Raw genomic sequence first — 17,091 nt, 5'->3', positions numbered from 1 at the left:
CTGCTGAAGTGGACACCTGGTTTTAGAAGGAACGAATAGCACCTAAAGGCAGTCTTGGTGTGTGGGAGGGTGGAGGTGATGCTTGCCCCATTTTGTCTTTTTTCTGGGAGGAGGAGGGACAGATATTACTCTTTGCCCCTCTCCCCTCCTTCCTCCCACCCCCAGTTCAAATGTTCCGTGTTGCTCTTTACATGTGTGCAAGTTTACAACTGCCAAGCCAACAGAAGAAAAATAATTTTGAGTTGTAACCTCAGCTGGCCATGCAAAGCTTGGTGATAAAGTAATTCTCCATTTAGTGAGGAATAACCAATGAACCCTCCCACCCCTGCCCGAGGATGTAGTCTGAGCTGCACTAGCATTCTAGGGACAAACAAGCAGTTAAGACACCCTTTAATAATGGTGGAACACTTCATGTCTCCATTGATAAAGGTGGATGCACCCTTTATTAAAGGTGGAATGCTAGCAGTGTGCAAAAACTCTGCCACTCCTAAGTATCTGTTTCTGGAGGGAGACAGGCCCATCCTGCTGACATTCATTTCCTTGTGATAATATGCAGAGTATTGTGTATTTTCGCAAAGTTCTTCTTCTGTCATTCCTGATACCAGGAAAACACACATACATGGGATTGCCTCTGCATAATTGCATAGTAATTATTCATAATCATAGCATTCATGTAACTTATGCTAAGTGTCAAGGTGCTTGATAAACATTAGCCCAGGCCCAGCTATGCATTATACATACATGCCCTGGGAAAGTACATTTGGTGAAGCAGAGAAGTGATGGAAGAGGAAGAGCTTAATCTTTTTCCCTGCCTGCTGTTGCCCCACTCCAAATTGGCTCCTGAAATTACTTTCTCCCCTTCCCCTCCCACCCAGGGCTTTAAGTACATCCCTCCCTCCCACAAACACATTTAAAAACCATCAAATAGGGAAAACTTTTTGGGGAATATTGCAGAGTGAGGAAAGGGTAAATGTCCCTCCTCTATCACTTTTCTATCCCTGATCAATGTGGTGTAGTAGTAGCCTAGCAAGACACAGGTTAACCCTGGAATCAGTCACTCTCTTCCAGCCTAGCCTCCCTCACAGGGTTGATGTGAAGAGAAAATGCAGAACGGGTGAATCAAATGTGCTGCTCTGAACTCCTTAGACTAGAGGAAAGGGCACAGATTGAAAGTAGATGTGTTTTCCCCCTGAAAACGGCTTTTCCTTATCTAAATGAGCTCCTAAGCTTCTGTCACATACATTTCCATGCGGCGTGTAATATGTTGCCTCAGTCCCTCAAATCAGCCATTCTGCAGGAGAACCCACTCTTAAGGTTCCTGTATTGCAGATGAAGGGGCTGAGAGAATATTGCTTAAGGATGAGCCAAGGAGTTGAAACTGGAACCGACAACCTTTTGGCTCACACTCTTTGCCACTTCTACAACATCCTAGCCTAGTGTATGCTGGAAAGATGCATACTGATGTCACCTTCTAAATCCACTTCTGTATATTTTAAGCATGGCCATGGTTTATATCCAGCTCAAGAAAGCACTCAAAGGAAGCTGCCATATACTGAATCAGACCCTTGGTCCATCAAAGTTAGTATTGTCTACTCAAACTGGCAGTAGCTTTCCAGGGTCTCATATAGATGTTTTTCACATCACCTGCTACCTTATACTTTAAATTGGAGGTGCCAGGGATTGAACCAGGGGCCTTCTGCTTGCCAAGCAGATGCTCTACCTCTGAGCCACAGCCCCTCAACTTGAAAATTTCCCAGTTTCCCAGCCAACATCTCTGTTGTCTGCTGGTGTGGTATCATCTGATGGAACCCTCTTCTGTATCTTTCTGTGCAATCTCCTCCCCCCTAGGATAATTTTGGATCAGACATTTCGGCAGTGGAGGCAGCAGTGCGGAAACATGAGGCTATCGAGACGGACATCGTGGCCTACAGCGAGCGTGTGTCAGCTGTCAATGCCGTGGCGGCTGAGCTGGAGGCAGAGGGCTACCACGACATCAAGCGGGTGCTGGCACGCAAGAACAATGTGGCCAGGCTCTGGGATTACCTGCGGGAGCTTGTGGCTGCCCGCCGGGAGCGCCTGCTGCTCCATTTTGAGCTGCAGAAGATGCTCCAAGACTTGGCCTACCTCATGGATTGGCTGGAAGAGATGAAGGTAAGTGGTCCAGAGTACAGGGCTGCGAATTAAGGAGTGGGGAGGCTTGGGGGTGGAGACGAATTTCATCAGTACCAAATGGGCAGCACAGTTGGGAGCATATTATCCTGGAGTAATCACAGAACGGTGCATGATGAGCACATGAAGTGCTGTGTACTGAGTCAGACCATCGAGGTCAGTATGGTCTCCAGTGGCTGGCAGCAGCTCTCCAGGGCCTCAGGTAGAGGTCTTTCACATCGTTTCTTACTTGATTCCTTTTCACTGGAGTTGCCAGAGATTAAACCTGAACCTCATGTGTGCAAAGCAGATGCTCTGCCACTGACTCACAGCCCCTTTGACTCAAATCAGTGGATATTGTCACTGGTGCCTGCTGCCACTCTAGGCAAAGGTAAATGTTACTCCCCTGTGCAAGCACTGGGTCATTACTGACCCACGGGGTAACATCACACCATGACGTTTCCTAGGCAGACTATGTTTACAGGGTGATTTGCCATTGCATTCCCCGGTCATCTACACTTTACCCCCAGCAAGCTGGGTACTCATTTTACCGACCTCAGAAGGATGGAAGGTTGAGTCAACCTTGAGCCGACTACCTGAAACCTACTCCCGTCGGGATCGAACTCAGGTCGTGAGCAGAGCTTTGACTGCAGTCCTGCAGCTTACCACTCTGCCCCACGGGGCTCTTATGCTACCACTCTAGGGCAGATTATTCCTAAGCGATCATTTATCTCTTCTCACCTGAGGGTGTACCTGCATACATTCTTCAGTGTTGGCTGCTGTGCTGGATAGGACAGCCGACTCTTGAGTTAGCATCCCTGATCTGGAGCTGCTTGTGATTCTTCCCCCAAAACACACACACACACAAACACACTGGCTGATCTGGCTACCTGTGGGTTTTTTCCCCAGGCCTTGCCCTAACATGGGAGGGTTTTGGAGTGCACCAGCAGTCTGAATGGTGTACACTAGAGCCATTCAGTGCGGTCTCCTTATGAGACTGTTTCAGTTCTGTGTTGCAGCAGCTCCTCTGATCAAGTTGGTGGAAGTTTGGTCTTGGTGGTCAGAAGTGTAGTGCGGGTGCATGAGCACTCAGCTAGGAGGCTGTAGAGAGCATCCCCATCACTGGCATGCCAAGCAGACACATGAGCATAGCTGCATTTGCTAGCGGTGGAGCTGCTGAGCAGATCTCAGGTAAAGGTAAAGGCAGTCCCCTGTGCAAGCACTGGGTCATTCCTGACCCATGGGGTGATGTCACATCATGACATTTAATAGGCAGACTATGTTCATGGGGTGGTTGGCCATGGCCTTCCCCAGTCGTCTACACTTTACCCCCAGCAAGCTGGGTACGCATTTTACCCACCTTGGAAGGATGGAAGGCTGAGTCAACCTTGAGCCGGCTACCTGAAACCGACTTCCGTCGGGATCAAACTCAGGTCGTGAGCAGAGCTTGAACTGCAGTACTGCAACTTTACCACTCTCTGCCATGGGGCTCCTTGCACCAATTGGTCACCAGCAGTTGATGGTTGGTGAAGTGCCAGAGGTGCTTGAGGCTTCAAGCTTGGGTTTGTGAGTGATGGACAAGAAAGATTAGGAGCTCTTATATTATCCCTCTGAGACCTCTTTTTGTCCTTTCTGCTGTGTTTGGGTGGGCTTCTCATTCTCTGCTGGGTTTCCTTTTGCAGGGCCGCCTTCAGTCTCAGGACTTCGGAAAACATTTGCTTGGGGTGGAGGACCTGCTGCAGATCCATGCTCTGGTGGAGGCTGACATCGCCGTCCAGGCTGAGAGGGTGAAAGCAATCAGTGCTGCTGCCCAGCGGTTTGCTGCTCCTGGAGAAGGTAATAGCCTAGCCCTGAGAATGGAAAGGGTTTTTACTCCACAAGATGGAGGGCGGAAAGAGAAGAAGAGTTGGTTTTTATATGCCGACTTTCTCTGCCACTTAAGGGAGACTCAAACAGGCTTACAATCACCTTTCCCTTCCCCTCCCCACAACAGACCTCCTGTGAGATAGGTGAGGCTGAGAGAGAATGACTTGCCCAAGGTCACTCAGCTGGCTTCATGTGCAGGAGTGGGGAAACAAATCTAGTTCACCAGATTAGCCTCCGCCACTCATGTGGAGGAGTGGGGAATCAAATCCGGTCCTCCAGATCGGAGTCCACCGCTCCAAACCACCTCTCTTAACCACTACACCAGCACAGTTGGAGACACTGGATTCTAAGAGGGAAGCCCCATTTGTTCCTCCACTGTTTGTGTCAGCCTTTCCTTTCCTTGGACAAAGTCGATAGCAAGTTAGCAGCTCCATGTAACAAATTACTTTGCTAGATCAATCAAAGCTCTTGGCAAGGCTACAGATTTATTAGAATAAGCCTTGCAGGAGCTGAGCTACTAAATGAAATTTGAGCCCTTCAGCGAGTTAACATAAATATTACTAAACCAGGGTTACTAGATTCCCCAGTTCTGAGCAGCTCTTGTTAAACAAAGCTTCTTAGTAAACTTCTTAGATCCTTTTTATATGAGCTGAAAGTTCTCAGATGAGAACTTAGACATGGGATAGAACTGCACAAAACTAATGAAGCAAATCACAGCAGGGTGACGTTTCTAAGTGTTTTTACTTTTAGATGGATAAGGAAGTCATTCCAAACTTAGAAGATCGGACTTAGAAGCTATAGTCTGGTGTGATGTTTGAATTGACAGACCAGATTGTTGCTGTGTCTCCAGAAACCGCTTCACTTCAGAGGTGGGAGTGAATTTATCACGCTAAGTGCTGAGATCGCGAGGGGTAAAAAGCAGATAAGCAGCTCTAAACCTTGATTTGCCTGTTGTATTTTGAGGTTTGGATTCTTAAGTATGGTGACTGTGAACTAAAGTTTGGTCAGATGGTTTTAGCTGAGCCCTTGGAATTAATGCAAAGAGTAAAACAGACAGCATCTTGGCCTTCTTTGCATCACCATGATCACGGGTCAAGAGAGCCAGCATGGTGTAGTGGTTAAGAGCGGTGGTTTGGAGTGGTGGACTCTGATCTGGAGAACAGGGTTTGATTCCCCACTCCTCCACATGAGCGGCGGAGGCTGGTGAACTGGATTTGTTTCCCCACTCCTACACATGAAGCCAGCTGGGTGACCTTGGGCTAGTCACACTCTCTCAGCCCCACCTACCTCGCAGGGTGTCTTGTGGAGAGGGTAGGGAAGGTGATTGTGAGCCGGTTTGAGTCTCCCTTAAGTGGTAGAGAAAGTCAGCATATAAAAACCAACTCTTCTTCTAGTAGAGACAGAGGGTGGGTCACGACCTGGAATGCAGCTTCTATCGCTCTTGTGTATTTTTCAAAAGTTGGCCTACATGGGAGACCATAATGCTGGTTTTGTTGCCTGCAGGATACAAAGCCTGCGAGCCCCACGTAGTTCAGGATCGGGTGGTAACATTGGAACGGTGCTATCGGGAGCTGGTGGCACTGGCGGCTCAGCGGCGTGCCAAACTGGAGGAGTCGCGCCGCCTTTGGAAGTTCTTCTGGGACATGGGCGAGGAGGAGGCCTGGATCCGTGAGCAGAGCCAGATCCTGTCGTCCGATGACTTCGGCAAAGACTTGACGAGCGTGCTGCGCCTCACCAGCAAGCACAACGCCTTCTGTGATGAGATGAGCGGCCGCGCCGGCCCGCTGCAACAGACGGTCTCGGAGGGCCGCCAGCTGGTCGCCGAAGGCCACTTTGGGGCTGCCGAGGTGGCCGAGCGCATCCGGGAGATCGAAGAGCAGTGGGAGCAGCTGGAGGCCCTGTCGAGTGAACGGGAGCGCCGCCTCCAACAGGCCTCCAACCTCTACCAGTTCCAGGCAGATGCCAATGACATGGAGGCCTGGCTCCTGGACGCCCTCCGCTTGGTATCCAGCTCAGAGGTAGGCCACGATGAATACTCGACCCAGAGCCTGGTGAAGAAGCACAAGGAAGTGGAGGAGGAGATTCACAACCATCGCCCTGCCCTGGATGCCCTGCACGAGCAGGCCCGAAGCCTACCACCTGCCTTTGCCCATTCCCCTGAAGTGGACGGCCGTCTGCCTGCACTGGAGCAGCGCTACGAGGAGCTGGTCACCTTGGCTGAGCATCGTAAGCAAGCCCTGCAGGATGCCCTCAATCTCTACAAGATGTTCAGCGAAGCAGATGCTTGTGGGCTCTGGATTGGCGAAAGGGAGTACTGGATCGAGACGATGGATGTCCCGGAGAAGCTGGAAGACCTTGAAGTGGTTCAGCAAAGGTGAGGGGCTTGGCCTAGGAACCATCAAATCCCCCATCTGACCTCAAAGTAGAGAAAGTGGTGGGCCTTCAGATGAAGCATTTTTGCACGGGGCATTGCCCACAGTAAAAGGGGAGCAATGTCATATAGTTAATGTATATTTATTAAGTAAGACTGTCCTTCTGGATGACATTAATGGTCCATCTAGCCCAATGTTTTTTTCTCTGAACATGGTGCTGGTGAACAAGGCAAATTCCAAGCTAGGGATTATTGTGTGTGTTAAGTACCATCAAGTCTCTTCCGACTCATGGCGACCCTATGAATCAATGTCCTCCAAAACATCCTATGGTAAACAGCCTTGATAAGGTCTAACAAACTGAGGGTTGTGCCTTCCTTTATAGAGTCAATCCATCTCATGTTGGGTCTTCCTCTTTTCCTGCTGCCTTCAACTTTTCCTAGCATTATTGTCTTTTCCAGTGATTATTAGGAAAGTAATAGAGAATAAAACTGGCAGCACAGTAATGCCTTTATATAAATCTGTGGCACACTTAGCATCAGGAATAGTGTGTACTGTTTTGATTGCTCCACTTTAAAAAGGAGATCATGGTTCTAGAAAAGGGTAACCCAAATCATCCCCACAAATTTCAAATTTACTTCCTCATTAAAAGGGAATATTGTTTTAATCCTCACAGTAGTAGCCCAGAGAGCAGGCCTTTGCAGTGGTCGGGTTAATTTATTCTTAATTGGTGACGACGCATACCTCTGACCTCTCTTTTGGTCTTCGTTGTCTCAGGTTTGAGACGCTGGAGCCAGAGATGAACAACCTGGCTTCTCGCATTGCGGCTGTGAATGAGATTGCCAGCTGTCTTTTGGGCACTGACCATAGGAACAAGGACAGTATCCAGGGCACTCAGGAGCAGCTCAATACCAGGTAAGTACCTGCAGGAAGGAGGGTTAGGGCCAGGATGGGGGAAGAAGAGTTGGTTTTTATAAGCCAACTTTCGCTACCACTTAAGGAAGAATCAAACTGTCTTGCGATCACCTTCCCCTCCCCACAACAGACACCCTGTGAGGTAGGTGGGGCTGAGAGAGCTTGGAGAGAACTGTGACTAGCCCAAGGTCATCCAGCAGGCTTCATGAATAACAGTGGGAAAACCAACCCAGTTCACCAGATTAGGCTCTGCCGCTCATGTGGAGGAGTGGGGAATCAAACCCAGTTCTCCAGATTAGAGTCCAGTACTCCAAACCATCGCTGTTAACCACTACACCAAGCTGGCTCTCAGCGACCTCCTTTTCTGAAGATCCCAAATGAAGGTGAAAGTTTTCCCTAAGTATGCAAATTTCATATTTTAAAAAACTCCCAAGATTTATATAGAAATGCATATGCCACTTCTCCAGACACCTGCTTAAGATGGCTCACAGAATAAAATAAAATCATAGAACAGTATAAAAACTGTCCATCATGAACAGCTGTAAAAACAAGCCATAAAACCAACCATTGAGAACAAGCCAGTGAATTAAACGGCATATAACAACAAAATATACCAGCAACCCTACACCCCCTGCTGGTGGCTAGTGGGGGACCTGGCAACCCTACCTAAAAGGGATATCTGTAAAACTATACTCAAGCTAGAAGCAGCCCATAAAAACCAGCTAAAAAAAGATGGGGCCACTCAGTTAAAAGCCTGGGCTAAAAAGAAACGTTTGGGCATGGTACCTAAAAGATAGTGAGATAGGCCCTAGGAGGACATTCCATTGGTGAGGTGTCACTACTGAAAAAGCCCTGTCTGTAATGGCTAGGGTTCTCATTGGGGGGCCTGCTTATGGTTAGGCTTACCAGGCCCTGCAGCTCCACCGGCGGGAGCTTCGCAGGGCCGTGGTGTCAATGAGCTCGCGCGCGATGCGCCTACATCACTTCCAGTTTAACCCATAAGTGACGGGGACACTCTAGCGATCCCAGCCAAAACTCTATGGTTTCCATAGAATTTTAGCCACGGGTGCTAGAGCGTCCCCGTCACTTTCAGGTTAAACCGAAAGTAACGTGTGTGCTGTGTCTGCGCACGCGTGCCCATTGGTCTCAGCTGGCCGGCAGGCAGCCCGGTGGATGGGCGGTAGTTTACCTGCCACCACCAGGCAATTGGCAACCCTACTTATGGTGGGAGACCTCCAGGCAATTGCAGCCATTGCTGGTAGGGTTGCCAGGTCCCTCTTCACCACCGGCAAGAGGGTTTTGGGGCAGATTTTGAGGAGGGCAGGGTTTGGGGAAGGGAGGGACTTCAATGCCATAGAGTCCAATTGCCAAAGCGGCCATTTTCTCCAGGTGAACTGATCTGCTGGAGATCAGTTGTAATAGCAGGAGATCTCCAGCTAGTACCTGGAGGTTGGCATCCCTACTTAATGGCTGATGTGCAGTTGGGGCCAAAGGTGGGGCACAATCATCCTGGGGAGAAAAATTAGAAAGAAAAATAAGGCCTCTGCTATGTATAGGAAGTTCTGATCATAGAGTTCCTGACAATTCCTATAGCTACCTGGAAGTGACAAGGTAGCTCTATCAATCGCCAGAAACTCTATGGTCAGAATTTCCTATAAGTAGCCAAGGCCTTATTTTTCTTTTTAATTTTTCTCCCAGGACGCCCCCCCCCCCAATCCTCCTGCTGATTGCCAGGCACTGCCTGGCAACCCTAATGGTGCCTCTCACCCTTTCCTTGGTCATTAGGTGGCAGCAGTTCCAAACCCTGGCCAGCCGCAAGAAGGAAGCTTTAACCTCAGCGCTCAGCATCCAGAACTACTACCTGGAGTGCAATGAGACCAAGGCTTGGATGCGGGAGAAAACCAAGGTGATTGAATCCACCCAGGGCTTGGGCAACGACCTTGCAGGTGTCATGGCACTGCAGCGCAAGCTGGCGGGCATGGAGCGGGACCTGGAGGCCATCCAGGGCAAAGTACAGGACCTGCGCGAAGAGGAAACCCGCCTGGCAGACCAGCACCCGGAACAGGCCACTGCCATTTTGGACCGCTTATCGGAGGTTGATGGGACCTGGGATGAGCTGCGGGAGACCATGCGGCACCGTGAGGAGTCACTGGGAGAGGCCAGCAAGCTGCAGGCTTTCCTGCGCGACCTGGACGACTTCCAAGCGTGGCTCTTGCGCACTCAGACAGCCATTGCCTCGGAAGACGTGCCAGCTACTCTACCGGAGGCAGAGTGCCTGTTGAGCCAGCACGAAACCATCCGCAACGAGGTGGATCACTACAAGGGCGACTACCGGCGTCTGCGCGCCATTGGGGAGGAGGTGACACAAGGCCACACTGATGCGCAGCACATGTTCCTGCAGCAGCGCCTTCAGGCCCTCGACACTGGCTGGAACGAGCTTGGACAGATGTGGGAGAACCGGCACCAGCTGCTCTCACGTGCCTACGGGTTCCAGATCTTCTTGAGGGACACCAAGCAGGTGGAAGGGGTGCTAAGCAACCAGGTAAGAGCCGAGGCCAAGCAAAACCCAAGCAAAACAGGAGCAGAAAGTTTGGAATACAAAAACTTAGCGTTTCCCACCCCGATTGGGACAGGTAAAGGTCATTACTGGGTCATTACTGATCCACGGGGTGATGTCACACCATGACATTTCCTAGGCAGCTAGGAGGCTATAGAGAGCATCCCCTTTGCTAGCATTCCAAGCAGACACGTGAGCATAGGTGCATTTGCTAGAGGTGGGGCTGCTGAGCAGATCTCAGGTAAAGGTAAAGATAGTCACCTGTGCAAGCACTGGGTCATTCCTGACCCATGGGGTGATGTCACATCATGACGTTTACTAGGCAGACTATGTTTATGGGGTGGTTTGCCATTGCCTGTCCCAGCCATCTACACTTTACCCCCCAGCAAGCTGGGTACTCATTTTACTAACCTCGGAAGGATGGAAGACTGAGTTAACCTTGATCCGGCTACCTGAAACCGACTTCCGTTGGGATCGAACTCAGGTCGTGAACAGAGCTTTGACTGCAGTCCTGCAGCTTACCATTCTGCGCCATGGGGATTGTGAGCTTCAGCTCCTGTTCATTTGCTACTTATATATGGGCTGGGGTAGGAAAGCACAAACAAAGCACAGAATTTTTGAGATGGAAGCATTCATTCATTTAAAATATTTCCACCCCATCTTTCCACAGTCTAGTCTTCACAGTGGCTCCCAAAAGCATATAATCCAATTACAATAAATATCTGAGACAAATCCTTTAAATATCACGAAAACTAACATTTGCTTAAAACATAACAGCAGGTTAACAGAAAACTGCAGAAGCAGCAGACAAGTTCAACTACTGAACAAATGTCATTCAAAGGATCTAAAGATGTAATGACGCTGCTGATTAAGATTCCCCCCCCCTCTATAGCCATATGTTTCTATCATTCAGTTGAGGACACACTTCATGCAGCTGGTAAAGTGGGCTCTAGTCCATGAGAAATTCACTCACTCCTTTTGGGTTTTGCTGCAACAAGCTACCACGCGTTCCAGAGGGGTAGCCACGTTAGTTTGCTCCAGCCAAAATGATATCCTGGGGAGCTGGCGCATAGAAATTTGACAGATCTTCCCCTCATTCATTAATTTTAAGTTTGTTAAGTCTCCACTCAGCTAACTGCCTATCAATACAGCTTACAAGAATCGTTATCAGACAGAGAATACTTCCTGGCATGCATAATATAGATCAGCCATGTGCTGGGCCCATGTTCTATGGATCTCATTGCTAGAATGTATTAAAGCAGTCTGACGCAAGTCCCTTCCATGCGTGCTCCGCTTCTTTTCTGGAGGATATCCTGATGCCTTATTGGTATGGATTCTTTGCAGGAATACGTGCTGACTCACACAAGCATGCCTAGCTCCCTACAAGCTGCCGAGGCTGCCATTAAAAAGCACGAGGATTTCATGAGTACCATGGAGGCCAACGGCGAGAGGATCAAGGGGCTGGTGGACTCAGGGCGGAAGCTCATCATGGAGGACAGCCTCCACGCTGACAAGGTCCAGGAGAAGGTCAATTCCATTGACAGCAGGTGAGTGCAGGAGAGCATCTGGCTTGGATAGCAGAGTGGGGTCTAGCCATTTGAAACACACAGTGAGGCTGGAAGCTGGGACTCCCAAGCCTTTGCTAGGAGGGAGGGGGTGGGTCTAGAGCAGGGGTCCCCAATGTGACACCCGTGGGCACCATTGTGCCCACCAGTACCTTTCCAGTTGCCCACCAAGTGTTTTTAGAGTGGGCATGGTCATTTGATTGGCTCTTGCTTTGGCACCAGCTCACACCACAGCGCGAAGATCTTCACTGTGTGACTGAAGGTAAGCTGCGGCAGCCATTTTATGGCTGACGCCGCCTCCTGTGGCAGCCATTTTGCAGCTGCCCCCACCATGCTGTATCAGAATTCCAAAGTTGCCTGCAGGCTCAAAAAAGTCAGGGACCCCTGGTCTAGAGAGTTAGAGTTGCAAGATATCCAGCAGGCCATTAAGGTGGTTCCATGTATTCGCCCACTCATCTACCATGACTTTCTCAGATCGCTTCTCTCAGTTTTTAACTTCAGTTTTTTAAAAAGGTAAGTCTCTAGCCCTATTACTTAAGTAGAGGTAAACCTGCAATTGCTACCCAGTTGCTCAACAAGAATTAAATCTGGCTCGTCCTTCCAGAGGTCTGGCCAGTGATTTCAAAGGCACTGGGATGATGGTCAAGTAAAGAAAGCCCACTGATTTCAGTGGGCTTACACTGGAGTTACTCTGAATAGGAGTGGACTGTTGATTTGCTCCAGCGTCATCTGTAGTGACATAAGTTGGGGAGAACATTGGTCCTGGCACACTCTTTTCCTCTTGAGAATTGTTTCCCTACCCAGGAAAATTCCTGTCAAACTTCTTCTGAATGCATCAGGCCGCCGACTTTTCTGCTTTCAGGCACAGGAAAAATCAGGAAGCAGCCCAAGACCTGCTTGCCAGACTCCGCGACAATCGGGAGTTGCAACACTTTCTGCAAGACTGCCAAGAGGTAGGTGGGGCCAAGTCAGTTGGCAAAATTGGGGGGATCCCATACGGTTGCCAACCTCCAGGTACTAGCTGGAGATCTTCTACTATTACAACTGATCTCCAGGTAGGGTTGCCAGGTCCCTCTTCGCCACCAGCAGGAGATTATTGGGGCGGAGCCTGAGGAGGGCGGGGTTTGGGGAGGGACTTCAATGCCAGAGCTCAATTGCCAAAGCAGCCATTTTCCTCCAGGTGATCTGATCTCTGTCAGCTGGAGATCAGTTGTATTAGCAGGAGATGATCTGCTACTACCTGGCAGTTGGCAACCCTATCTCCTGGCGACAGAGATCAGTTCACCTGGAGAAAATGGCTGCTTTGGCAATTTGGACTCTATGGCATTGAAGTCCCTTCCCTCCCCAAACCCCACCCTCCTCAGGCTCTGATCCAAAAATCTCCAGGTATTTCCCAAGCCAGAGCAGCTAACCCTAGTGTCCCATGGGGCTGAAAGCACTTTGGTGAATGTAACCAAAGAGATAGTATATGGCCCTGCCTCCCAAGACTTTGCAAGGTTCTTCTTGGGTGAAGGGTCTTGCCTGGAGTTAGTACAGACCAGGTTTTAGAGTGTTGGGTTACTACCTGAGACCCAGGTTCAAATCCCTACAGTGTCATGGAAGCCTGCTGGTAGCCTGAACTACTACTACACAGGGTTGGGAGGATAAAATGGAGGAGAGGAAAATACCATAAGCCACTTTTGGTCCCCATTGGGGAGAAAGGCAGGGTAGAGCAAGATAGAAGTCTAAAAGGAAGGAAGGAAGGAAGGACGGACGTTTTAAAATCAAGAAAGCACCTGGCAGCCAGCAGCTTTTTTCCTCATGTAAAAATAGTGAATTCGGAGTGAGCCTGGTTCCCCAGCAAGAGGAACACAACTGATCACATTTCCTCTCATGTGTTTTTAACTTTGCAAGGGATGCATTCTCTAAGTTACGCCCACAGGTGTGATTCATTTGGGGGAATGGTGCCGGCTTTCCTTTTTGACCCTCCCCAAAATGCTCTCCTCTTATCTGTCCTCCAGCTCACCCTGTGGATCAATGAGAAGATGCTCTCTGCTCAGGACATGTCGTACGACGAAGCCCGGAACCTCCACACCAAGTGGCAGAAACATCAGGCCTTCATGGCGGAGCTGGCGTCTAACAAGGGCTGGCTGGAGAAGATCCAGAAGGTGGGACACATCTGGAAGAGGGATCCCTGCGCCTTTTATTTAAAACAGCAACACCTGCTTCAGAGCTTAAGCATTCCTACAGTTACATCTGCTCAGCTGGGAACCCTGTTCACTAATGCCAGATGTGGCTGCCCAGAAAAAGCTCTTCGCACATGCTCACATGAGCTCTCTTTTCATCCCCCCCCAAATTAAAAGTAGTGCTGGGGCTCTAGCCTGCTTTGCAGCTTGAAAGCTCTCTCCAAAATTGCCTGGAGTTTGCTTGCTATAAGTGGGCACCCGGCAAGATGAAGCTTAAGGTATTTTCACTTGCAGCCTCTTCATTTCTCCCTCTTGCATTTCTCTTTGACAGGAAGGTCAGCAGCTGACGGCAGAGAAGCCAGAGCACAAGCCTGTGGTGAAGGCCAAACTGGATGGCTTGCAGCAGCTCTGGGAGGAGCTGGAGGCCAGCACCCAAACCAAGGCCCAGTGCCTATTTGACGCCAACCGTGCCGAACTCTTCACACAGAGCTGCTCTGCTCTGGAAGCCTGGGTGAGCGGATTGCAGGCCCAGCTGCACTCGGACGACTATGGCAAGGATCTGACCAGTGTCAACATTTTGCTCAAGAAACAGCAGGTGAGCCATGTGTGCTGGTTGATGTCAGGATCAGAGGAGCATGCCTATTATATTTGGTGCTGTGGAACACAGGCAGGACAATGCTGCTGCAGTCATCTTGTATGTGGGCTTCCTAGAGGCACCTGGTTGGCCACTGTGTGAACAGACTGCTGGACTTGATGGGCCTTGGTCTGATCCAGCATGGCCTTTCCTGTGTTCTTATGTGTTTCGTACTGTGCCTAGCACACCTCGCAAATTAAAGGTTGAAATTACGTTAGCAATGGAAATAGCTGGTATGGAGCTGCCAGAATGGACCAGTTCTAATGCGGCTGGCGGGTCCTCCACACTTCCTTATATAATCTGTCTGTGCTGGCAGTGGGATGCCAAGAGAGGGGCTAAGTTGTCACTCCCTAGTGCTCTGAGCAAACCCAGTCAATCACAGGAAAAAGGCAGGTCTCTGTTGACCTCATTTTTTGCCATACATTTTCTCTGCCCTATATCCTGTCTGTCACGTGGTCTGTGTTAATGCACAATTCTCCACAGACACACATGTTATGTACTTTGGGGGCCAGACCCCAGGAGTCTTCTGCCTCCACAGTGAATTCCTTCTGGACAGTGAGGTGTTCATGATCCACCCTGCCTTTACCTGCTCCCTGGTCTTTGAATGATCTCATCTGAGCACCAGAATCACCTGTTTGTCTGACAACCAAGATCAAGTAAATTCATAAGAAAAGCCCTGCTGGATCAGACCAAGGCCCATCAAGTCCAGCAGTCTGTTCACACAGTGGCCAACCAGGTGCCTCTAGGAAGCCACAAACAAGACGAGTGCAGCAGTACCATCCTGCCTGTATTCCACCGCACCCAAAATAATAGGCACACTCCTCTGATACTAGAGAGAATAGGTATGCAGCATGACGAGTATTCATTCTAACTAATAGCCATGAATACCCCTGTCCTCCATGAATATGTCCACTCCCCTCTTAAAGCCCTCCAAGCTTTAATTCATACCATAATATTCCCTAATACTATGTATGGGTGTGAAAGCTGGACAATGGAGAAAGCTGACAGGAAGAAAGTAGATTCATTTGAAATGTGGTGTTGGAAGAGAGTGTTATGGATACCATGGGCCACCAAAAAAAAAAAAAAGCAACCAAATAAGTGGGTTCTAGAGCAAATCAAGCCTGAACTGTCTCTATAAGCTAAAATGACTAAACTGAGAATGTCGTACTTTGGTCACATTATGAGAAGACAAGAGTCAGTGGAAAAGGCAATAATGCTAGGAAAAGTTGAAGGCAGCAGGAAAAGAGGAAGACCTAACATGAGATAGATGGACTCTGTAAAGGAAGCCACGGCCCTCAGTTGACTCTGTAAAGGAAGCCACGGCCCTCAGTTTGCAAGACCTGAGCAAGGCTGTTAAGGATAGGACGTTTTGGAGGTCATTGATTCATAAGGTCGCCATGAGTAGGAAGTGACTTGACAGCACTTAACACACACACAGCCATAGGGGAAGAACTGTGAGCTTTGTGTTGTCTCTACAATACATCCAGTGGGGAGTAGCTTTCTTTGGCCACCCAAAACAGAAGCTGGGAGCCTTTGGCCCACAAATGATGGAGATCATTCTTCTGTGGTTTCTTGGGGCTGATGTTTCTAGACCTTACATGCTCATCCCTGCCTCTATGTCCAAGATTTTCCAGTACCGCATTTTGGTTTTAATTAAAAAAACAACAACTAGCTTGCTTTGATTTTTTTTCCAAATCCCCTGTCGTTGCAATACTGCAAGGGAAGGTATTTTGATAGAGAATGTGGAAAGGGTAATGGGGGACCATCGCTGGGGTTTGGAAAGAGGAAGTTAAGCATCCTAATTCATACACATTTGCAGGGCTTTTTCATCTTGTTGGATTGCTACTGGTGGTACGGAGAAGGGTCGGTAAAGGGGGGAAAACACAAAACCCTATTGTTTCCCTGGGCAAGTGATTGGATTACTGGGTGCAGTTTGAGAAGCTGCAAGCCCTGCTGTGCTTCTGCATTCCCACCATCTTCCTTCCCCCCCCCCTTTTGTTCCAGATGCTGGAGAATCAGATGGGCGTTCGTGAGAAGGAGGTGGAAGGCCTCAAAGCCCAGGCATTAGCCCTCAGCCAGGAGGACTCCAATACCGTGGAGGTGGATGGCAAACTGCAGGCAGTGGAGAACAAGTTTGCGGAGCTGAGGGCACCGCTGCGAGAGCGTTGCGAGAAGCTGCTGGACTCCAAGGAAGAGCACCAGTTCAACCGGGACCTGGAGGATGAAATCGTGAGTGGCCGAAAGGGCTGGGCCCCAGAGCAAGGCTGCAGCGACAAGAGGGAGAGGATGCGTTTCACACCCAGCAGTTGATTCAGCCGTGCAGCCCTTTAATATGCATGAACTCTTCTTCACACAGAGGGCTGTTTCTAGCACAGGGATAGGCAACCTTTAGGCCTAAGGGGCAAAAAAAGGTATTAGGCCCAAGGGCTAAAACAGGCAATGTCCACCTCTGGTGTGCCAGCGAACCAAAGGGGCAGGGGGCGAGGCCAGACATGCTCAAAGCCAGCCAAGTCCCAGCCACACTGCCAAAATCTCAGGGGCTCAGCTGGTGTCTAGGGGGTGACAGCGGGCATAAGCCATGCCTGTTGCCTTCTCCCACCCCACTGGTTCCAGCAGTGCTGCCAGTACCTTGGTTGCTTGGGCAGAGATAGGGTCGCCAACTGGCCTGGAGAAAAATCTTCCAGAGATGTTGTATGCCTCCATGCCACAAGAAGCTTCAGCTACCCGTTCCCACACATTAAGCTTCTGCTAAGGGGACAGGGCATTTTTCTCCACTGCCCTGGCTGGAGAGCTGGCCCTGAGTGCCAGGCAAAATGGCCTGCTTTGCCACTCTCATTGTGCCTGTCGGGGGTTCCCTACTATTGCTCTGGTG

At 49.6% G+C, this 17,091-nt stretch overlaps 1 protein-coding gene across 1 annotated transcript in view; it reads left to right on the top strand.

The window, feature by feature from the left end:
• Positions 1-17,091, top strand: part of SPTBN2 (spectrin beta, non-erythrocytic 2) — a 70,573-nt gene that overhangs the window by 32,566 nt on the left and 20,916 nt on the right. Inside the window, exons 11-20 of the mRNA XM_056852463.1 lie at positions 1,849-2,151; positions 3,831-3,984; positions 5,518-6,388; positions 7,161-7,298; positions 9,084-9,840; positions 11,200-11,402; positions 12,283-12,373; positions 13,421-13,567; positions 13,917-14,180; positions 16,224-16,448. Coding sequence (XP_056708441.1) covers positions 1,849-2,151; positions 3,831-3,984; positions 5,518-6,388; positions 7,161-7,298; positions 9,084-9,840; positions 11,200-11,402; positions 12,283-12,373; positions 13,421-13,567; positions 13,917-14,180; positions 16,224-16,448 — 3,153 coding nt within the window. The remainder of the gene's footprint in view (positions 1-1,848; positions 2,152-3,830; positions 3,985-5,517; positions 6,389-7,160; positions 7,299-9,083; positions 9,841-11,199; positions 11,403-12,282; positions 12,374-13,420; positions 13,568-13,916; positions 14,181-16,223; positions 16,449-17,091) is intronic.

Source organism: Euleptes europaea, chromosome 7, assembly GCF_029931775.1.
Source record: "Euleptes europaea isolate rEulEur1 chromosome 7, rEulEur1.hap1, whole genome shotgun sequence".
Taxonomy (NCBI): Eukaryota; Metazoa; Chordata; class Lepidosauria; order Squamata; family Sphaerodactylidae; genus Euleptes; species Euleptes europaea.
Note: the sequence above shows the minus strand (reverse complement) of the source record. Positions and strands in the feature narration are given on the sequence as shown.